Source organism: Epinephelus moara, chromosome 1 (genome assembly GCF_006386435.1).
Source record: "Epinephelus moara isolate mb chromosome 1, YSFRI_EMoa_1.0, whole genome shotgun sequence".
NCBI classification, from domain to species: domain Eukaryota; kingdom Metazoa; phylum Chordata; class Actinopteri; order Perciformes; family Serranidae; genus Epinephelus; species Epinephelus moara.
The window spans coordinates 16,221,193-16,245,038 of NC_065506.1; the positions used below are offsets into that span (position 1 = coordinate 16,221,193).

A 23,846-nucleotide genomic window follows, 5' to 3' on the forward strand; every position below is an offset into this window, starting at 1 on the left:
CATTGATATGTCTCAGCATCACTAGAAAGTAGATCCGCATAGCGAGGGACTAGTAGATCACCTTGAGCTGGGCTCAGTGTGACGGCAGTTACATCGGTCCAAGCAGTTCACCAGCGAGATAAGAAGGTGGGTATCCTCAGCGTGGGCTGCAACTTGGTAACTTATCGATCCCGTGAAGTGACTGATAACTTGTAGGACACAGGCGCTGTCACATAACTGCCTGTTTGTGTTTTATTATAACGTTATCTGTAGCTACATCCTGCGAGCTGGTAAGTCCCGGGAGTCAGTCACTGGTGGCTTGTTTCCTTTCTTTACCATCTAGCTGCTTCCTTTTTTTTAAACTCAAGTAATGTTTAAAAATGTTCATACACCTGGACGTGTGTGTGTAGCGGAAAAATATTTTAGCCCCAGCTAAACAGGTTTGGTATTTGTTGAACAACGTTTTGATTTTAAAATGCAGTTAAATGATTGATAAACTAAAGAAATATCTTCCTGTACTGAGTATGTCTTCCTGTAACTAACAAACTAACACGTTGCAGTCTTGTTTTATCGATAAACACTATTGTTGAATCAAAAATGATAAACATGATGGCTTAAGTGTTGAACATTGAAGAATCGCTTCCTGGTGCCCTCTGTAGTGGGTGTGGCGGCTCCGTCTTCTCGGCCTCTCATTGGTCACTCTCTGTGATGCCTCGAGACCAGGAAAATGTGACGCAGGATGAGAACGTGACCTTTAGCGCATCGTCTGCAGCGCTTTCAAGCATTATATTAAAAAATACTGCTACGTTTTAACTAGTGACGCAAATGCAACCGAGCTAAACCCCATTATAATTATTATAAGTCGTGTGTTATCGTCGTGTTTCTTAAAATGGCGACTACTTAGTAGGTAAATTAATCTCGTTCATCCTTTGTAAACACAGGCTACCCTGTCATATTTCCACAGAAACTAAATGTCGTTCTCAGTGTTGTAAGAAATAACCGTCCGGACGGTGATAAATGTTTGAATTAAGTACATTGCCTTTGCAGCTTCACTGCAGTAGCCTGCTGCAGTGGTGTCTCACATAACAGGCCCTATTGACACTGGAAACATGGAGAAGATGGCAGGTTCAACCCTCATTGTGCAGGTTGTAGGTAGTCATGGCTTTAGGCTCTCTATCTGGCAGCCTGAACTGTGTTGTCCTTGGTATGTGATGACTGAGGCCTACGTTTCAGTCTGTTCTTAAAACAGCAGAAATAATTTGATTTGACCAAGGCAGGGCTTTGTCTTAAGGTTCATTTTAAAGTGTAATCTATTATGCTTTGAGAAATACATCTGCTTTGGCAAATGTAGGATATGCAAAGTGGCCTGCAGTATAGCCTGCTAATGCTGTGTCATTTCTATGCCATACACAAAGTTATAGAGACATTGTAATCACTATGTCCTTTTCTGGTTGACAAAATGGAGTCTTTACCCCAGGGAACCAGTCAGGTTATAAATGTCAAGTGAGTTGGAATCCTGTTGCAGTGATAAGCTCAACACAGGGAAGTTCTCAGTGTTTGCTCATCATTTAAATCTAGGTTGTTGACTTTTTTAAAGATGCCTGCAACCGTACATCTCAGTTGTCATGAATATATTTCAGTAAAATCCCTGCTATTTAGCGAACTCCTTAGCTCTCATGAGTCTATAAACTTGATCGAAAAGTCAAGACTGTGGAACTGCCTGTGAATAAGCAACATGTAGGTATACTGTAGCTGCGGCTATTGATATTTTTCTACTTCAGGGAGCACTTTGGCTTGCAGTAAATGTGACTGCAGTGAATCAATGGCAAAACTGTCATTCTCTGTGATGGAGTGAAGTGTCCTTGACCTGCTGTTGTGGTAAGGTAGTTCAGTTGCACCTGAACTGATGGTCAGTGCAGGCCTTTTGCAGCTGGCAATGCTCTCATGCAGTCCCCCACACCCACCCCACCCCACCCCACCCCACGCGACCATGACTACATGTTAGCTGACGCATGCTACATGGTGTGGAAGACTGCCAATTATGAGTATCGCTTTGCCACTGCAGGACCACTTGACTGCACTGACAAACTCCTTGCACTCAACTTGATGCCAGGTGCCTGGGTTAAAAATGTTGCCAGATGATTTAACATGTGTATTTGAAATATATTGAATATGCACAGCATTCTGTGCTCTTCATGAAGTTAAAGCTATAAAGTACCCTATCTGAGATTTGTATCAGAGATTGCAAGCCTTGTTTACCAGCCTACATAGTGTAAATACAATCGTACATTCCAAGTATTAGATTACTACAAACATACTCTGCATACTGTGCACTATTATTAGCCATGAATCCATTTTTAGGCCTGGGGTGTTGTATGACTTAGGTCCGTGGCAACATTGGTGTGACACAGCTCGTGTGTGTTGTGGTGAAAGTCTCATGTACGTTCACTGTATCCGGTCATGGCGATTGCCCGGTCACAGCAGGCGCTTTCCATATCCTTTATCCTCATTGAAGGGATTTACTCTTGAGCACCTGAAAGTGTGGTATGTCTGCACGCGCGCTGCAGCGGTCAGTTCTGCACGGACTGCTGTTGCAGGGAGTGGTGCGCCCTTTGGCACTGGAAGCTCCAACACACTGGGCTTGTTGTGCAGGTCACTGGTTGTGTCGTGCCTGTTGGTCCCCAGGAGGAGCTGGAAGATCTTCAGGCGGTATGTAGTGGAACCTGGAAATTGTGCATTGGTTGAGTGAGTGTGACAGATAGAAACCGTCTACTCTCTGTGTGAGCCAACTTGGATTAGCCCAGTGTTACGTCACATCCATAGTAGGTGATTGTAAATGTCATGTCACCCTGACAGCAATGCTACGATGACTTTAGTGACTACACTGGCATGCTTCAGAGATAAGTGATGAGGATATTGTTTATAAGACAGGGAAAGATAGTGACTGAGAGCATGTTACAACGAGTGACGGTGTTTCAAGTGTTGGGAGGGGATTGGATGGGATTATTAGCAGCCAGCTCTAAAGTTAGCCCTACATCTGTGTCAGGGTTACTATGACTGCTGTTGGCTTGTGGGGGCTGCTCACTGACTGTTCTGGGGTCAGGCACGCTATCCATGTCTGTCAGTCAGCCAGCCATTCTTTTAATTATGTAAGTCTGTTTTTCCTCAACAACCAGGAGCTGGCAAGCTGGACCAGACAGACCAAGACATTACTGCACTTGGTGAAGGGTAGTTGCTACCTGATTTTCAAAAGTTACATCAGGAGCATATGTCACACTGCCTCTGGTTACTCCAATAATAACACCTCACCTGAGGTTACAGATATTATTTGAGGTTGAGTTGCCTGAGGGTGACCTTTTATTAAATTTCCAGGCTATGACTTGTTCACAAGTGAAGTTTGAGCCCATGAAAGTACAATTCAAAGACATTGAGCAAAGATGTGGTGGATTCACATTTCAAATCCTGAAAATGCTGAGCTGTGGGGAAACAGGCTAAACACAAAAGAACATGATACTTGTAATCCCTTAATAAGCCTTGCTGAAAATGGGGTTAAAACATGATAGAAATAGAAATGGGAAAACAGTGGTTGGGGTCAGAATCAGACATTATGCAGTAGCATACTCTGTTGCTATAAAAATATATTTTCACACAGTTGTCACTGATCTGTTGCAATTCAAACTATTTGTATTAGGAGCAAGCGTTTGATTTATAACTATTACCAGGATTGGACGTAGTCTAACTACTTTTTGGGCATGTTTTTAATTTGTAATCCACATATGTTGTAAAGTAGCAAACAGCTTGTAAGGGAAGCTGCCTGAAACTTTGTATCACACTTTCCCTCTAAGACATCCCTTTTTAGTTTTGCAATTGTAACTGTTAGTGTTGCATTGTCTTTTGTATTACATTAAACTGGGAAGTTATGGTATCTATATTGGTAATGCTCCAATAGCTGACCAGATTAGAAAGATATTTAACAAATGGCTGCCATTAGCATGTCTACATAGTGTCTCTTGTTACTCTTAAAAGGAAATTGATTAGTTAAATGCCTTTCATGGAATTATTATAGCCTTAAATAGTTGTATGGTTAAAATATGCAGCAGGCCAGGGTAGCAGCATATTCTCACATTTTAGTAGCTATTACCAGGAAAGATCAGGTCAGGTTTTTCCCCTCCTTTAACGGTGTGATAGCTCTAGGTTTCACTCCTTGTATTGTACCAGTCATACTGCCAAGGTAGTATACTTTTTGAATTCAATTCAGTTTCTTCCCAAAAAATCCCCTCATAAATAATATATGAATAAACAGGAAATCATAAAAAAACCTGCACTCTATAGTAACTGCCAGTGTTCAGACACTTTCCCCCCTCTGCAGTCTTTCCAGATGGTTCAGTCCACTCAGATGTCTGCCCCCAGTCTTTTCATGGTTCTGTGTGTTGCAGTAGTGGGATGTGACTGTGCTCACGTACAGCACCGGTCTGCCCCACTGCCTGTTACATCATCAGCCAGCAGCTCCTGTTGAGAGAGCATGTTGGTATAGTGACTCCGCCTGGAATCCCCCACCACCATGATGCTTTTGAAATTTGGATGTAATGAGTAAGAGGAGGTCAGACCACGTTTGTTACCGTTGAATGCATCAGATATTCCTCTGAGAGACTCAGAGTCCACCATGAACGTGTCATTTGTTGCAGTGTTACCACCCACACTAGCAGGCAGCCATCAGTAATTTGCCATCCTCTTGTTTTCCAGCTCTCCTTATGAGTACAGCATCAGCATGTGCAGCCTGTTCTGTTATAGATGGGACTTAATAGTCACTTTGTAATATTAACGCAGAACCATCCTTGATGCCTTCAGTGGCTGACATGAAACAGTCTTTTGGCTAATTGTTCTTTATTTCTGTTGAAACTGATATTCATCGTCCAACACATGCAACAGTTGACACCAAGCTGGGTCTAGATGTGCACATTGTCACACGTTGCCACAAAGACTTCCAGCTCAGGGTCAGTAATTCAGGTCAGGTCTTGAGTCTGTGAAGAGGAGCTTAGAAAAGGATGAGGGAGATGATTTCTATGCTGTTGCTCGGCCAAAGAAGCAGCCAGTGAGAGTGCTCTTTGTTGAAATGCGCTTTGATGTATCATTTAAACAGCGGGAACTGGATCTGTCCACTGGGTGCTTTGGCCTGTCGCCTGAGTTGGCGCCTAGCAGGGAGTCATTATGGTTTCCAAGTAAAAGAGTAAAAGAGAAAATGTACATAGGGCTATTGGTATCTTCTACTGACTACTTTTACATCCCTTATATGTTTCCTTAATTTTAAGAATGTTATATGTTCATTACTTTGTCTAGCACCATATTGTTGATTTGTGTAGGTCTGATAAGTTGTTTTTTATTCTAAAAACGTTCTATACTTGTTTGGAAAAGTGCCATAGAAGTGTAAATTAATGATCATATTCAGCATTACATACAGAATGCTCATATTGTAAGTATTTATTGACGCAACATTTTGTCAAGCAAGGTATTCACCTCAAGTAGTTAAACAGCTTAGGTGATGTTAGTTTTAGACCCCTATTTCTTATAGAATTATATAACTAGGCCAATTTCTGACCGCCTCCTGAGGCCTCAGTGCTTAAATCTCCAAGTTTGATGATGATTTGTCATCATATTGCTGGATTGACTGCTCAATCAACCATTTCAGCCTAAGTCAGCTAGGCTGCGGTTATGTAACTACAATAACAAGAGCCATAGTAGAGGCAACATTCCTCATCACCATAGAGTAGTCGTATTACGCCCTGCTCAGATACACATAACTCGTCAGTTGTTTGTTCAAACATGCCTTGCTTTTAAAGTGTGTATAATTCTGTCAGACTCGAGGAGAAAAGGGAAGTGTCTTAGGCAAGGCACACATCCTGCACCCTGTGTATAAATTACAGTATTGAGTCATTTTAAGTGCACAGGATTTGATGTAATATGTCATCTCTGCTGCCACATACAGAGTAGAGTATGATTTTTCTTTTCTGGTTAGAAAGGAGGGATTAAATCTTGGCAATCCCAGCCCTGTGGCTGCTCATCGTGATGGTGTCGTTGCCATGGGTGACTCAGGGAGAAGTGGGTGGGAACAAAATGTACAATATGGTGTAGCAGCTCATTGAGCTATAGTGCTCTGCTCTGTTTGGAGTATGGCCTTGCAGTAATGTTCCTCAGCATTTCAGATAAACATTCATGTATCTGTTATCAACTTGTAAACAACTGGAATCCAACTGAAAAGGTGGAAGTGTTTTGTTTTTTTCTCGCAGTTGTCATGAGCAGACGTTGTATAAACTGTTGGTTGTGCAACCTGAACGGCAAATAGTAACTCAAGAAAATACAGTATTGTGCAAAGACCCTTACAATACTACTTAAGAGCTGCAGTGGTGACATTTCATAAGCCTTTTCTTTATTGTCCTCAGTCTTGGTGGCCGATGTCAGTCGAAAATAGATGTGCTGGAGGTGAATAACACCAGTTATTAGTCCCTGAAGGACAACACTCTAACGTCAGCAATCAACATGCTTAATTGATTCCCACTGGGAGATTCTCCTTTGCTTTGACTTCACTATCTCAAGGTTAGCTACACAGCAGGATTAGGTACAGTATGTTTTTAAGGACACTCAACAGGTACTAAATACAGTATACAGAATATGAATGCTGGCCTCATCTTGTCACACTATCCTCCATCAGTGATGTAGAGTAGTATGGCAGCAGTAGTCCCTTACACTTTACTCGCATGCATGCAGATTCTGATCAATTAGACGATGCCTAACAGCAAGGGCTTTGTCTGATTGGCCAGAGAGTTAACAGCATGGTGTATATCAGACCCAATAGAGCCTACAGACAGAATGTAATTCATTAAGTTGTTGCTATATTCAAAGTACAAAATGTGTGTTAATCTCGCAAGTTGACATCGCGACGACGATTTAAAAAAATAATGTTGGGCAGGCCACGTATACAGTATAATCTCTAATTGTTAAAAAATCAGATTCAGCTTCTAAACTTGAAAAGTGGCTTGTAAGTTTTTAAAGCATTTCAGGAATCCTGGACCAACAATGGTCAGCTGGAGAAAGCTGTCTCTTGCCATTACTGTGTCCACTATATTAACTCTTTTTCCACTTTTCATTTCTGCAGGACTTCTCCAGTTGCACCAGTGATCGCCATGCCTCAGGTAAAGACTCTCGACATGGGCTCTGCCTTCATCCAGACACAGCAGCTCAATGCTGCCATGGCTGACACCTTCCTGGAACACATGTGCCTGCTGGACATCGACTCCGAGCCCACCACCGCACGCAACACTGGCATCATCTGCACCATTGGTTGGTCATCATTTTAGTTGCTGAAATATATAGTTGTTACCAGATAGATACCTGGTAGGACTGCACCATGATAGCTAAATAGTCACAAGTGTTATTTTCAGTTCCAAGATTGCAACTGTTTATTACAATTATTGTCACTGGAAACACGACAGGTTTATTGGATATTAACATATTGAACCTGTGTTCACTCACACTAAACTTCATGATAAAAATGCATTGATCATTAAATCAACTTGAGTCTTTCCTCTTCTAAAAAAAATGTTTTTCCTCTGTGTTAAGTCAATCTGGACATGCATTCACTTAATTACCACGAGAAGTAAGTTTAAAGAAAAGTTTAACTATAACATCTTCATCATTCCTTTCAATAACTGCCTGCAGGACCAGCCTCCCGTTCTGTGGATATGCTGAAGGAGATGATCAAGTCTGGAATGAACATTGCTCGTTTGAACTTCTCCCACGGCACACACGAGGTGGGTCATTGCACAATTCTGTCTGCAGTGTAAATGAGTTGGGAGGTTACAGCTAACCAGTTACATTGTTGAAAGTCACGTTTAAACTTTCCTGATAATTTCCTTCACACATGGTTCTGTGCTTTATCACAGAATGGCGTTGGTTGGTTTGTTGATCTTAGTGGCAGACTTGCATTTTCTTGTAACCTTTTTCAAGCAGTGTTGGTAACTCTTTTCATAAAATAACTATGGTGAAAGTAGAGGACAATCTCAACAGGGCCAACAGCGAACAAGCACGTTATTCATTGTGACAGCAGCCAGCTTGGTACTTTGAGAATGACGAGGCCAGCCAGCATGAATGGAAAAAATAGTAGTGCTGCTAACTTACGTAAGATTAGAGTCTGGGCTGGCTAACCAAGTTCAACTCAGAGTGATACAGCCTGATTAATTCTTTGTGTCACACAAGGACACATGCTCTGTTAAGTTAATACTTATAAGATATTTTGGAGGACAGATGAGGCTAATTGCAGCATTCAGCTACTTATTATCTGTGCACACTATGTTATGAGTCAGAGTTAATTTTACAGTTAACATTTAAAAGCAGAAGTCAAAATCCAACAGGTTTCACAATTAGAACTTCCCTCCTGACAGTAACTATCTATCCATCCATCCATCACTAAGCTAATGAATCATACAGTCAGTACAAGTTCTCATCTAAAAGCCAGATACATTAAAATATCTCTTTGATTGCTTAACATGTCTAATGAAAAAGACAAATAAAATCTGTGAATGGCTTTATGGATCACTCAGACTTAAAAAAGTGTGGTGAGGTGAGTTGCTTTTATGCCCCAACCCAGCCCAAAGTAAGACAAAGAAGAGAGATGCACATGCACAATTATATTTTTGCCTACCAAAACGTAAAAAGAAACCAAACATGTAACTTCACCTCACCAGCAGATACTTTTTTGTGTACATGAATAAAGATGGATTCAGTTACAAATATTTTACTGTCCAAAATTATACAAATGATTCATTCTGTTTGAGAAACTATGAAGTCCTCATTTGTGAAAAGTGTCGATGGCTTGTGTGGGTCTCATTGTTTTAACAAGGTCAAAGGCTACTCTAGATTCAGCAAACAGCAAAAGAAATCAGAGCTTTATTGGCTTTGGATACCATAAATTCGTCACCCGTAGCTTCCTGGCCCTGCCCTGCCCTTTATCTCCTCAGCAGGCAGCACGCCTAGACTCTGTAATTGTGTGTACACAAACCAACACCAAGGTCAGTCCACTTTAAACCAAAATAGGAAGTGAAAAGGAGATTATGTTGTAAATCCAGAAAGCCACATTTCTTAAAATCAGTATTAATAATATCAAATAAAAGAGAACTAGCTGAACATTGGCTGGAGTTTCAGTGTATGTTGTGTAGAAATTGAATTACAAATGTATGGACCCTGGCCTTTACACACATATATACAGTTAATAGTCACATGCTCTAAATTCACTAAGCAAAATTGGTCTTAAATCATGACACTATGTACCTGGCCTCTGTCCTTTACTAACATGCTGCAGCACACTGGATGTTAACGGCTGCCAAGGTGTCTTCCATATATTTATTTCTGGCTTGACATCATGTTTCAACTGTCTGAGGCTAACTTCTCAAAAGACTATGTGAGACTTTATCTTAATTGCAGTTTTAAGTGGTCTGGCAACTTGCTTTAGGTCTAATTTTGGATTAGGTTGGTGTTTTTGCAGTTGGTGAGACCATCTAGGTTTTCTTTTAGTCACAGTGGAGTGAGTGAACTGTTAGCTGGATGTGTTGCCAGTGTGAAAGGCAGCCAATGTGATTACCTGCCACTTAAGTTATTACTGAAAGCTCTGGTTACCCAGGTGGGCAGTTTAAGCCATGTGCAGCAGAGAGCTGTCTTCAAACTTCAAAGCCACAAACACTGTGCTGCATGTTCTCTAGCCTGCAATAATGGGCCATGTTAGCAGTAATGTGACAGGACTGAATTTCTCCAAAGTTATTTTCCATCTTTTCTCAAAACATTTTTAAGCGTCAAGGTCGGCCACCCAGATTCTGTTGATGGTGTGAACAATATCATGTCACATGAGTAATGATTTTACACAAGCCTGTTTACGTTTCTAATTGTGATAGGACTTTAGGTTGTTGGGTTTTATTGTGTCTATTGTTCAACACCAACTTGACGGAGGAATTTCCTGATGAGAAACACTGCACTTCCTCAGCTGACTAACTCAGTACACACTCGAGGCAAAAGACACTGCAGTCCTCAAGGACACATACGAAATTCTATATCTGCATAATTCTACTTAGTGATACTGTATGCTGTGAAATCTCCCAGGTCCCATTTAATGACACTTAATTCCTAAGGCACTTTAACTGAAAGGCTTTAAGTTATTCTTCCCGGTACTCCCAGATTCCTCAGTGACACAGTGACAACTGTATGACCTTGTAGTGTTTGACTGTATGACTCATGTTTATGACTGTGAGTTGTCAGACGCACCATATCCTTCATTTGCCCTGGCCTGATTTTCATGTCTAGTGACCTCTCAAATACCAGTGCCTCTGCTAAATTGTGATATCTTGACATTAGTGTGATAGCATCAGAAGATTGGCCAGACAGATAGGTTAGAGGTTACAGGTGTGATCAAAATCAACAGCTGTGCAGTTCAGTATCTTGCTTGTTTTCTCCAGAGATATTTCAGTGTTTTATACCTCTCTTCCTTTCTGCAGTACCATGCACAGACAATCAAGAACGTGCGTGAGGCATGTGAGAGCTTCGAGCCCGGCAGTATCCAATACAGGCCCATCGGCATTGCCCTGGACACCAAGGGCCCAGAGATCAGGACTGGTCTTATCCAGGGAGTGAGTGAAGCAGTGCTTTGTAGCCTTTATGACTTCATTAGCTGTTATTGACAACCAAGTACATTTGCAGGTACACAAACCAAACAGAGAGTAAAGTTACATTTGTTAATGATTTGACAGAGTGGCACAGCTGAGGTGGAGCTGAAGAAGGGCAACATGATCAAGATAACCTTGGACGATGCTTATCAGGAGAACTGCGGGGAGGAGATCCTCTGGCTCGACTACAAGAACATTACCAAAGTGGTGGAAATCGGTAGCAAGATCTACATTGACGATGGACTCATGTCCCTGCAGGTCAAGGAGATTGGTGAGTGGCGAAGTGACATATAAAATCTGATGTGATTCATTAGAATGTTCAGAAAACATTGCTATGTATTAATAGCCAACATTAGGCCTCAGCCCGTAAATATTACTTGTCTTTTCAGGTTCTGATTTCCTCATGTGTGAGATCGAGAACGGTGGCACCCTGGGCAGCAAGAAGGGAGTGAACCTCCCCGGTGCAGCTGTAGACCTGCCTGCTGTCTCAGAAAAGGACATCCAGGACCTGCAGTTTGGCGTGGCGCACGGAGTCGACATGGTCTTTGCCTCCTTCATCCGCAAAGCAGCGGACGTACACGCTGTCAGAGCAGTGCTGGGAGAGAAAGGCAAAGATATTAAGATTATCAGCAAACTCGAGAACCACGAGGGTGTACGCAGGTGTGTGTGGACAAAGTGTTTTCATCTTTTTGTGTGTGCGGTCTAGTTACTCATAGCTAATTTACAGCAGTACTTTGCGATTTAGATTATTGCTTTTTTCTGTGTCCTGTGCAGATTTGACGAGATCATGGAGGCCAGCGATGGCATCATGGTTGCCCGTGGTGACCTGGGTATCGAGATCCCCACAGAAAAGGTCTTTCTAGCCCAGAAGATGATGATCGGCCGCTGTAACAGAGCTGGCAAGCCCATCACGTGTGCAACTCAGGTTAGATAAAAGCAAAGGACATGCTGTATTTCTAAAGCTATACATCTGTCAGTAGTGAAAGTTTATTTAACAAAGACTGGCAGGTAACTGGCTGCACTGGGCAGCTTATTTGTGTCAATACGATCAATGAGATTTGTGTATGTTACCCTCTAACACCTCACATGAACACCACTCAGATGTTGGAGAGCATGATCAAGAAGCCCAGGCCCACCCGTGCTGAGGGCAGTGACGTAGCAAATGCCGTGTTGGATGGAGCCGACTGCATCATGCTGAGCGGAGAGACTGCCAAGGGAGATTACCCTCTGGAGGCAGTGCGCACACAGCACATGGTGAGTTAATGTATATTTAATATTAACATTCAAATTGTTCTGCAAAATCAAAGCATAAAGAGTTGTAGTTTTCAAAAGTAAGCATTATTGATTGGACAGATTAATTGTGCTTGAGGATGATCCTGCATGATTCGTCATTAATAACCTAATTAAGCATGCCCTAAGACTGGGACACTACTCTTTCTCATTTCCTAATTTTTGTCTGCTCCTGAACAAATCTATAACTTTTTATTCAGTCGCCCTACATCGCAGCATATTCTTCCCACTAGGCCTAACAGCTGCTAAAGACGGTATCAGCAGGTTTGTTAGGCCAGCTGGAAGTGCCCCTCTTTTTTTCATTCATCCATCCACTTATTTCCAGTTTGAATATTTGCCTTTTCGGTGTCCCAGTGAATAATCAATGAATGATTAATCATCGTTAAATACTGGATCCATTTCGATCCGTTAAAGATAATGGTATGATAATGGTGAGCAAAGATGGCACCGTCCTATTTGTGCATCCTTTGGATATTAGCTACAGCTGATCAGATGTTTTAAATGGTTGGACCTGCATGATTTCCACTCTGTTTAGATAATTGTGACAGTGGTTTGCCACACCATGGAAACACAGTAAAAAGTATGACGTCACTTAATGGCATGGGATGTTCGAGGCCATCCAAACTGAGGTAAATGCCTGTCACCTGGCGCATGCACCTCTTCATCTGACAAACACACTGTGCTGCTCTTCTTTACTGTTTGTTGATTTGCCGTGATTAACCCAAACAGATCCACCCAATTTGTGTTAACAAGGATTTACATTGCCGATATGAGTCCCCCTAGATAGGGGGATATCCTTGTATACTGGTGAAGAGGGAGCAAGAAAAGCAGCTTTGAATAATGCCAAACTCAGAAATTAATAAAATTCCTGCACATAATTGTGCATTTAATGAGGAAAATTGTGCTTTTCTGTATTTTATAGTTTTAATTTGGGTGGATGGATTAAGAAAATGGATTAAGATATGTATCTGCTGTATATGTATAGCTGCATATGTGTTTTGTATTTTCAGTCAGGGACAGTCACCCCAAATAAATAAAATAAAATAAAAATTTGGAGTCTGGGACCCAGTGCTGCTATTAATTAGGTTCCAGTGAATTCCTGCATCAGAATTCCAGTTATTACTAATTGCATGGATGTCGTCTCGCCTGTCCTCCGTTGTTCAGGCTTTTCTTGGCTAACCTCCACTGATCCTGGCTACTCTGTGTTTTCGCACTGCTGTGCAGCTGCAGGAGTGACTCAGCAATACTGCAGCTCCTGCCTTCGAGCTAGCTGCCTGTATGCTGACATTGCTCTGGGTTTTCACAATCAAAACTAAACAACAACTTCCGCTGACCTAAAACTGAACTTTTATTGAGAAGACTTATGTTCTTATAACATCAAAAGGACTAAATCCGCCTCTCAGCCACTTTTGTTATTGTGCATTGTCTTTGTCTCATTAGCCTTTCTAATACTTGTCTTGCTCATTCCTTTTGACCGTTTTTAACCATTTCTTCACATTTGTGTGCAATGCATGACATTTTAACCCCCACCTGTCCTTTCAACTTCCAGTTGAATTGTATTTTATTATTATTTTGTATTTTTATTTTAATTAGCTTGGCTCTGTCATTTTGATCTTTTTAAGGGTAATTAGTGCTTTTTTAAAGGGTGATCTCAGTAGTACAGTTGCCTTAACTCTTAACTAACTAGATTAGCTCAGGTTGTATTACATTATTTTTTTCTAATACCTCATGTAAATGGTTGTGGTGCTATTTTGCCTCATTGATGTGTTGTAACGCTGATGTTTCCCTGTATCCCCCACTTACTGCCCATCTAAACTCTTCTATTCACTTTCCCTCCTGTCCTGCCCTGTCCTTCTGTCCCCTCTATTTTGTACTTACATGTATGTTCTTTCTGTGTGTCTCAAACATTGTCCCTTTCTGTCTCCCATGTTCCTGTCCTGTCTCCTTTTTTCAACCCATTTTCCTCTTTTTACACCTGTGTTTGTGCCTGGTGTGGGAATGCCCTTGCTTTGTGCATCTTACCCTCACTTGTATCAGATTGCACGTGAAGCCGAGGCAGCCATGTTCCACCGGCAGGTGTTTGAGGACCTGCGTCGTTCCACCCCACACTGCAAAGACCCCGCTGAGGCTATTGCAATTGGTGCTGTTGAGGCCTCTTTTAAGAGCTTAGCCTCTGCGATGATTGTGCTCACTGGCTCTGGAAGGTAGGCAGGTTATCTGGTCCTGGCGGGTTCAGGACAATATAATATCTGTACTTGAGGAGTCTGAAAGAGGCAGAGTAGGGCCAGACAGGGACTGATTGAAGGAGTGACTGGGAGAGCCTGGCAAACACCTTTAAGTAGTCTGCTGGTTTATTTTTGCTCATGTGCACAAATGTAAGTGCATTTGAAAGCCCTGCAGTAAAAAGGCCCAAATTTACACATTAACCTAAAAGTTTGTCTGATGTCATTTTGGCCTCTTTCAGTCTGATTCAGTGTTTTAAGGAACAATCATTAAACTAGCAACTCTTTAACCAGGAGTCTCTCTTAGTGTTTGCCCGTCACTCCCAGTGGTGTGAATGACTGGCCGTGCAGTAGTAGTAGCGTGGGTGACTGAGAGTAACGCCTCCCACCCCACCCCTCCCTCATGGTCCTTCTGGACTCAGATAGCACGAGAGGCCGAGGCCGCCATCTTCCACAGACAGCTGTTTGAGGAGCTGAGGAGACACTCCGAACTGACCAGAGACCCCTCCGAGGCCGTAGCTGTCGGTGCTGTCGAGTCATCCTTCAAATGCTGTGCTAGTGCCATAATTGTTCTCACCAAGACTGGGAGGTAAGAAAGAGAAGAGGGTAGAGGAGAAATGATCCTGGTCCTGAAGGTAAGGTGTCGCCAATACAGCTGCCGATTCTCCCTCCTACACCTAATGTGCTCTTACAGCTCCCCTCTGTGTGCTTGTGATTGTGATTGAGATGCTCTGTTACATAGGGTGGGTGGAGATAGCAGCAGATTGCAAGAGTGAGAATGGGGGTTGTGATTAGCCCAGTCCCAATGTCCATCCTTCACACACTTCATTTAATATCACCAGATTTGATCAAATTGAGTGCTACTTGATAGTTTCCTATGTGATTTTAAATCATATCAAATTAGAAAATATTGTTGAAATGAGCCCTGAATGGTGTAATGCACATGAAAGAAGTGTGTGAATGTGGACATTTTGATTAGGCCAGTGACAGTGACTTTAAGCCTTTTCAACACCCAACATAAACTAGGAGTGTCACTATTCTGGCTGCTTAGACCTCACAGGGCTGTGTGGGTGTTTCCAGGCTCTGCTCATCCTCCCTGACTTTCCTGTTTGTTGTGTTGCACCTATTAGGGCGGGACAACTCAACAGATGGAGTTTGTTGTGCTAAGCAAAAACCCAGCATACAGGAGCTCTGCTCAAGTCTAAATCATACAGATTTTTCTTAATCAGCCAGAATATCTGCAAACACCTATTGTATGTGGTGTGCAGGGTTTTTAATCACAGTGGATTGCTTTATCCAAAACTCCACCTGCATGGTGATAACTTACATGTACAGTACAAAGGCTAATGGCTTATATACAGACCTAAAATATGTTCAGTATAAAGTTTTATAGAACATTTATCTCCTCCAAATTCTGCTTTCCACATTGCTGATGATTATTAATCAAAATTCTGATTATGTGAAAACACCAATAGTCAGCCTTGCAGTAATTTTGCATTATGGATATTGAGGTATTTGGGCAAAAATAACATGGTAGATTATTGATTTTCTCTGTATCGCCCAGTGCTAGTTTAAAGGAAAGTACTCAAAATGCAAATGAGGGGAGTTAAACCTTTTATACCTAGCTGTATGTTTCTATGTGTATGTGCAGGTCCGCCCACCTGATCTCCAGATACAGGCCCCGTGCCCCCATCCTCGCTGTGACCCGTAACGCCCAGACGGCTCGCCAAGCCCACCTGTACCGCGGCATCTTCCCAGTTCTCTACACCAAGCCTGCTCACGATGTGTGGGCGGAGGATGTCGACATGCGTGTCAACTTTGCCATGGATATGGGTATGTCATCTTGAGTCTTTTGTCCAACTTTTAAAAGTGCACAAGAACAATTGTACAGCCTGTTGGGGTGAAGCAGTTCTTAGTTTTATGTTTTTTCTGTTTAATTTCCAGGCAAGGCCCGAGGCTTCTTCAAAGAGGGAGACGTTGTCATCGTGTTGACCGGCTGGCGTCCAGGTTCCGGTTACACCAACACCATGCGTGTGGTTCTGGTGGCCTGAACAGCCACCTGGGCTGCTCTGCTTTCTCCCTTCACCTTCATCTATCTTTCATAGCTTTCCACCCCACACTCCTCTCCAGCTCACAAGCCCTACTCATCCAACACCCAGGCTCACAGACTCAAATCCTGAACAAAGATCATTTAGGCAGTAATGCAAATTCCAAAATAAAGAGAGTATAGCCTTCACGGCCAAAGAGCTGTTTTGGGTGGGAGTGGGAGCTGCAGTTCCATATTGTCTGTCCATTCCTCACACATCTATTCTCTCAATGAAACCAGTCTGCAGGGCCTCAGATTAATACACCCTGACCAGGAACTGCTGTATTTATTCACTCCAGAACTTGTATTATTAAAAGGTGAGCCAGTGGGAGAGTGAATGCATCTTGGTCTGTGTGCATGCGCATACTGGCTCTTGTTTAGGTGGAGTTGGCAGGTGGGCTGGGCCAATCTTAGCAGAGCACCTTGAGTACTCTACCGGTTTTACTGATCACACTCCTCTGCCGATGTAACGAACAAACTTGTGGCAAATGAAATGGGAAGGGCTCCTCCTACAGTGCAGCCTTGGCGCCACCACTCCACCCAAACAGATCCTTCTGTAGTGCTGTCTGTATGAAGTGTCTTCTCTTAAATCCAGCTATCACTGTTTTTAAGTGTATCTGTAAGTGTTGCACTCCTAACCTCCTCCAGGCAATGTTACATTCGTTATTATACTTGACTTTTGTGAATGGTAAAGTTCTGTTTTGGGACATCCAATACTACTTATATTTTGTCTGACTATAGAGAAATGTTTTGGATGTCCACCTTGGAGGTGTTTGAGCTAGTTACTGTGTTTGTGTTACTAGATGTGTCCTTAAGCCTTTACATTTATTTGCATTTGGTTCATTTCAAGTTGGCACTTACTAAACATCTATGGTTAAATTAAGTTGACTGATACCAATGAGCACTTTCGGGGGTTTTTTCAAAGGGGACCTGATAAAAGGGTGACCCCCTGTCCCTCTCATCCCCAGTGGGTGAGGGGTAGAGCCCCTCTGCTTGTCCTTCTTTTATGTAGGTGACCTGCTGTAGCTGTCATGTGTCTAACATGCTTTTGATTGTAACGCTAGAGTGTAAGAACTAACTCAATGTAAAGGGGTATTATAATGTTTAGCTGGTGTACTGAGCTGTCCTAAAAGACTGGATTTCCATCAATAAAAGAGATGAGCACCTACCTTAACTCTGACTTACCAGTGTTTTTTTTGACAAGGAATAATCATGGCTTAAACATTAAGGGTGGCGCTACAGTAGATTTACATTATGTGAAGGATTCAGGTAAAAACAAATCCTAGTCAGCCAAATAAGAACATGAAATTGTCTCAAAAGATTTGCTTTATTCTTCCTCACTGGTAGTGTATTAAGGTACAGTTCAGTGAAAACATGAACCACTTGTTCTCGATTACAAACTTGTTCGATTAAACATGAGAAAATGAACAGTGTTTGACATTCACTGGCAGTCCTGACTGTACACCACGCCCACCTGCCTGCGAATCTCATCCTCCACCTCAGCCAGCAGAAGTGAGTCGGCATGGGAGATAACGGCGCTCTCCTTCAGCCCTACATGGGAAAATCACACTGTGAGAACATGTACAGAGAGCTGCTCAGTCTGCAGGAAGCAGCATAACAAATGGTTCCAGATTCCAGTGTTTCTGATGCCACCTTGTGGTGAAAGTGTGTAACAACATTCAAAAACTACTGATGGATTCATTACAGAGTATGCTTATTCTTAACTATATTTTGTTAATACATTAATTAATTCTTTTAGTAATATAGATAAACTAAAAATGCTAAAAGTAAAGGTACCCTTGAGCAAACACTGTCGAACTTCCTCTGCTTCATAACGCATCCCTGTACTGTTGAGGAAGTTGAGAGGCAAATAGGGTTCTGGCACTGGGTACTCGGTCTCCTTCCCATTCACCACCAATGATGTGGGGCACCACATATGGTCAGGGACCTAAAAATTAAAACAAAAATACTGTTACAACAATAACTTACACTTATATATTCATTATGGCGTTTGCAGTGGTACTACATCATCTTTTTTGTTAACAACTTACATTGACTATAATTTCCTTATTTCCCTCCTACATTGCTCCACACTTAATTCTATAGCCAGCATGCAAATGCACATGGTGTAAACTGGTTTTACATATGAGACTATTTGAATTTTATTTTATTATGTGGCCCTACTGCGATGACCTACCCTGATGGTGCCTTTCGTGCCCACAATAAAGGCGTCACTGGGCAGCTTTACACTCGAAGAACAAGTAAACGTGGCCATCCTGTTGTTGGAGAACTTCAGAGTGACGGCTACAGTCTTATCCACTCCTGCAATAACATGCATGTACGATTCACATTTGATGAAGAGATGGTAAGACGAAATACATTTTAGTGACGGTTTTTTTAAGTACAACTTAAATGACTCACATCTGCAAACAAAATGTTGAGTCAGTTAATTCCACTTTTGTTTTCAGCTCTCATGTATTGTGTTAATTTTATACTTGACATTTTTTTGTCATAAGAATGCAGGACAACACTTGGTATCTGGACTAACAAACCTTAACCTTTATTGTGTGAGTTATCAGACAGTAACGCTCCATTGGGTAATGCTGGCAAAGTTTTTACAAGCTCCAACTTAGTAACTCCCACCTGTTATCATATGAGAAGCTGCAAATAAATATACATTTGACTGAGGTCAATGGGTACTAATCCTGCTAACTGTCAAACTGAGTGACCTGAGTATGATTTGTTTTACGTGCAGAGAAGGCTGAGGTGAGGAGAATGACTTGGCCATTACAACAGATCTCTGAATGTACTTTGGACTCATACCACACATATCATCTGAACAAAGGTTGTTATAAATGAATGAGCTATTTTACACTTCCCCACATGTTGACAAAGTGGCAGCGCTTCAGAAATCATATCTGAGATCTTACTGGTCTCTTTCTCATTACCTGTCTCATGGCAGACCCCCATAGCCTGGATGCACTCTGGCTTCTCTCCATTATACACCATGCATATGAACTGCAGGCAGTAGATCCCAATATCTAGCATTGCTCCTCCGCCCAGCTCCTTCTGCGATGATCTCGGCACATGCAATACCGGCACGCCAAACTCTGATCTCACCACCTGCACCTCTCCCACCTCTCCCTGGGCCAGCAGCCGTCTGATCTCCACCGAGGCTGGGAAGAATCGGGTCCAGACAGCCTAGCGCAAAGAAAAAAAATCATAGTTCATATAGTTACATTTTAGGCGCTTGGTGATGTGTTATGTAGTGATTTAAACTGCGCGCGGTTTCTCACAGAAACAAGAAACGAGGTATCCGCAGATTTGAAAAAAAGAGACTTCTCACATGAGCAAAAAGTAGCTCTGGACTGTGTACCTGCTTCGGACTCTGTGAACATCACCATCGATCAGTATGCTGTTGACAGACTTTTTTCAGGCATCTGCCCCAGGAAGGCCTCTGGACCACATGGCATCTCTGGGGGCTTATTGAAATCTTGCAGCAAAGAGCTGGCAGAAGCTTGGTGCCCCATCTACCAGAAGTCTCTTGATACTCACTGTGTTCCCTCTATCTGGAAAAGTTCTATCATTATACCTGTACCCAAAAAAGCAAGCTGTAAAGAGAATAATGACTACCGTCCTGTTGCACTCACTTCATTGGTAATGAAGTGTTTTGAGAAAATTATGATTCATTTTTTGAAAACAGAGGTCAGTTGTTTTTTAGATCCCTTTCAGTTTGCCTATAAGAGTAATAGAAGTACAGATGATGCCATTCTAGCCATGACTCACTCTGTTAACAGGCACTTAGAAGAATCTTCCTCATACGCACGCCTTTTATTTGTTGATTTTAGTTCCGCATTTAATTCGCTGCAGCCACATCTTTTAATTAAGAGGCTGAATGATTTTAGAGTTCACCCTCTTATTATTAAATGGTTTTATTCTTTTTTTAACCAACCGCAGACAGCAGGTCAGTGTGAATGGAAGTCTGTCTGAATCAAAGACTCTGAACACAGGAGTGACACAGTGGTGTGTTAGCTCTCCATTACTGTTTACTTGATATACAGACGAGTGCAGAAGTTTTTATCCAAACAATCAGATCATTAAATTCTCAGACGACACTGCAATTTTATCTTTATTGAAAAAGGGCTGCGACCTATCCAACTACTTTTCGGAAATTCAAAGGTTTGTGAACTGGTGTGACAACAACCATCTTGTTTTGAATGCTAACAAGACAGCAGAGATGGTGTTCGACCCTCAGGAAGTGGGTGACCACAGGCCTGTGGTGATACACAACCAAGTAATCACTCAGGTCCACTCCTATAAATATCTCGGAGTCTTCACTGATAACTCACTTACCTGTTGCACACATGTTGATAACCTGTGTCGCAGATTACAACAATGTTTGCATTTTTTATGTCATCTTAGAGTTCATGGTGTTGACACCAAATTTATTTTAATATTTTATCAGGCAGTTGTAGAGACCCTGAACAGATATGGCATCACAGTCTGGTTTGGCAACCTTTCTGTGCAGTTAAAGAATAAACTGTTCCGTTTAATTCATACTGCATGGAAAATTATTGGTGTTAAAGAGCACTCATCCCTGCAGGGCATTTACGAACAGGCTATGCTGTGTCAGGCCATTAAGATTTAAAGCAACGCATCTCATGTTCTGTATACAGAGTACGAGCTGCTTCCCTGTGGTAGGCGGTTCAGAGTCCCTCGCTGCAGGTTAAATAGATTTAAAAATTCATTCATCCCTGCATCTATCAAGCTTTTAAACAAGAGCAGATAATGACCAGTTAAAGCTGGTGCTGATGAGAATTTGCATCTTTGCACTGTGATTGCAAGTGAGCTGCTGCTGTGCGTTTCTTTTTATCTATAGGAGCTGCTACCTAACAGTATTTATTTATTATGTGTTTTATTATCTTCTGTATTGCTCCATGTGTATACTGTTGTTGTTTTTATTTATTTCATGATGTTTTTTATTACTCATGTTGTTTTGTTTATTTATTTTAATGGCTGCAGTATGGGTGGTTAGCCCAAGACAAATATCCCACCTGGTGGGACAATAAAGTTTACCTTGACCTTAACCTTGACCTTGATCACGTAACAGTGTTGCAAAAAAATTAAGTGGATCAACTTCTCAATCCAACATCCTGAGCTCAGAATGATTTTGCAGGTGAAAATTGAAGAAGGAGAAATTTAAGCTATGAGAAGGATTTATTATTTATTATTTCCTTTTTGCTCTGCACTGTCCGTACCTCCATGAGGAAGACATCATTCCTCTTGGCAGAGGCCAGAATCTCCTTCACCTCCTTGGTGTTCATGGCCAGGGGCTTCTCACACAGCACATTCTTCTTGGCGTTGGTAAAGAGCAGACAAGTGCTCAGATGGTAGGGGTGGATAACTCCAATATAGACAACATCTGCACACATATAAATGCACAGTCAAAGTTCTGCAAGGGTGTAAAAATATCAACAGGGAATGAAAACAGTTGTGGGGCGATATGAACTGGAAAATAGCAGCGATTCAACAGATGGTTGTGGTTTGCTGTATTGTAAAGTTTCAGCTCACACTGAACTGTCCTAAAGCATCAAAAACAAATGCAAAGAGCCATTAGCCAATGAAATTTGACCCAGGTCTGACAGAAACCAACCTATTTCTGGATCCCTGGCCAGCTCCTCGTAGCTGCCGTATGCTCGGGAGATGCTGTGCTTTTTGGCAAACTCCTGTGCATCCGCTAACTTGCGAGCCGCCACGGCAACAACCTGGGAATACAGTTTCAGAATAGTATTTAATACAACACAGTGTCCCTGTCCCATCTTAACGAAAGGCCCCAAATTCTTTAATCCTGGCAGAATGACGACTGGATATTTGTCTTCCTAATATGGACTCAGCAGTGTCATACTCACTTTTAAGCACAATTCAGTAACTAAATGTATCTAATGTTTGGTGCAAGGGCGTAGGTTTCGTTTCAACCCTGGGGGGGGGGGGGGGGGGGGGGGGTGGGGGGGGTTACACACATGAAATGGAAGGTGTGGGGTCCTCCCCCATGAATTGCAAGCATCAAACACTTAATTTCCTGCATTGTGGTGAATTTGTTTTGCATCTGTTTGTGCCTTTTCTGCATCAATTTATGGTGGAAGTGTCTTTAATTTCGTCAAAACCTGCTACTTTCACAATTTTACTGAGGGGGACAAACGGGAGAATGTTCTAAATATGGAGGGGAACATGTGGCCTTTATCCCCCCCTGAAATCTACACCTATGGAAATCTGCATTTCTCAGTGTCTGGTGGACGGATATCAAACATAACTGCAAAATAATTTCTTTGGCACTTTCCTACAGTCTCCTAGTCAGTTTGGAGAGTCACTAATTATCTTGCCTCCAGAGCTGCACTCTGTTTATAACTTTCGATAAGGGTGTGTCATCTGAGGCTGTTTTATCTCAATATAATTATTGATGAAGGGGAAAAAAAATCTACCGTAATTCTTCGAGTAAAGTGCGCAAAAAAAATGTAGATGCCCATTTAGTGCGTCTTTTACGGTAAAAGGAAAGCGTGCCGAAGTGACGGAAATGCTGCAAACTGTAGCTTGCATTGTTTATAAACTCACAGATTTCCAGTGTCGGTGGCATTTAGGTGCAAAGCTGCAATATGCAAATGTACAACATCTCATTAGGACCTGAGTTTTAACAGTGTGAACTTCAGATCGCCAGAAACAGCAGATCCAGACAGTCTACACGGAGCGAGCAGCCTCACCGAGCCCTCAGGAGACGTCTTGCATCTGAAGCCAGACATGTGTTCGTGTCTACGCATCTACTCATACTGATACCTGATGGTCCTCTGGAGGAAGACTTTTCAGAGCCACAGTGAAGTCATGACTGATCCTCCCAGCGCTACAGATCCCCCACCTGGTTGCCATATTGGACAGGAAGCGGAAAGAGGTCATACCAACAGTGGCAGCTCTCCTCCTCAAGGTGGAGACACAGTCTTATTTTTAACCGTGTGACGTTGCAGAAAAACAAAATGATGATTTGTGCTAAAACGTGACCTCCAGATAGTGATCATGAGACAAATAACAGCAGGATAAACAAGCTGCTTTTTAATTTTGTCTTGTACGATTTAATCTCTCCTTTCTTCCTCTCAGAGGGACTCGGTTATTTATTGTTATTATTTTTATTTTTAATCTGCTTTTTAAATCTATTATTTGTCATTTGTCCATTTATTTTGCTGTGAAAAGCTCTGTACCATAATGAAACAGCCTTCTTGGCTCTGGTAAGAGCTGACATGTACAGGGACATTATTTTAGGCCTGCTCTTCATCATTATAGTGCTTGAGGCTAAATGGTCCATTTATTTAACCTCTTTGTAAAAGGGTAAAGAAACAGCACAAAATGTATGGATAAAAAGTGTGTAACTGTTTATAATTTCCTCACAAATTCCATGTTTTCTTGAATAAATACCTGCAAAATGTCAGCATTGTTCAATAACCAAAAAAAAAAACAATGGGCAAAAATACTATTACTGCTCGAATACGTGCCATTTTGAATTCATGCACCACGATCCTATGA

General features: G+C 42.0%; 2 protein-coding genes across 4 annotated transcripts; one reads left to right on the top strand and one right to left on the bottom strand.

Annotated features, from left to right (window-relative positions):
- Nucleotides 1-17,454, top strand: pkma (pyruvate kinase M1/2a). Of its 3 annotated transcripts, none has more exons than XM_050058594.1 (11): nucleotides 1-126; nucleotides 7,130-7,314; nucleotides 7,693-7,784; nucleotides 10,515-10,646; nucleotides 10,767-10,953; nucleotides 11,072-11,342; nucleotides 11,457-11,607; nucleotides 11,784-11,936; nucleotides 14,010-14,176; nucleotides 15,846-16,027; nucleotides 16,139-17,454. In XM_050058594.1, the coding sequence occupies exons 2-11, from the start codon at nucleotides 7,158-7,160 to the stop codon at nucleotides 16,243-16,245; spliced, it is 1,599 nt and encodes a 532-aa protein (XP_049914551.1). In that variant the 5' UTR covers nucleotides 1-126; nucleotides 7,130-7,157; the 3' UTR covers nucleotides 16,246-17,454. The 3 variants fall into 3 exon arrangements, with proteins under 3 accessions (XP_049914551.1, XP_049914398.1, XP_049914482.1); XM_050058441.1 differs by lacking the exon at nucleotides 1-126 and adding an exon at nucleotides 2,402-2,688; XM_050058525.1 differs by lacking the exons at nucleotides 1-126; nucleotides 14,010-14,176 and adding exons at nucleotides 2,402-2,688; nucleotides 14,617-14,783.
- A 134-nt stretch (nucleotides 17,455-17,588) lies between these two features.
- Nucleotides 17,589-23,242, bottom strand: dhdh.2 (dihydrodiol dehydrogenase, tandem duplicate 2). The gene is made up of 7 exons (XM_050058719.1): nucleotides 23,109-23,242; nucleotides 21,934-22,045; nucleotides 21,539-21,702; nucleotides 19,229-19,481; nucleotides 18,478-18,602; nucleotides 18,078-18,228; nucleotides 17,589-17,831 (listed from the first exon to the last, which is right to left on the bottom strand). Exons 1-7 carry the CDS (start codon nucleotides 23,223-23,225, stop codon nucleotides 17,722-17,724), a joined length of 1,032 nt encoding a protein of 343 aa, XP_049914676.1. The 5' UTR covers nucleotides 23,226-23,242; the 3' UTR covers nucleotides 17,589-17,721.
- Nucleotides 23,243-23,846: the final 604 nt, after the last annotated feature.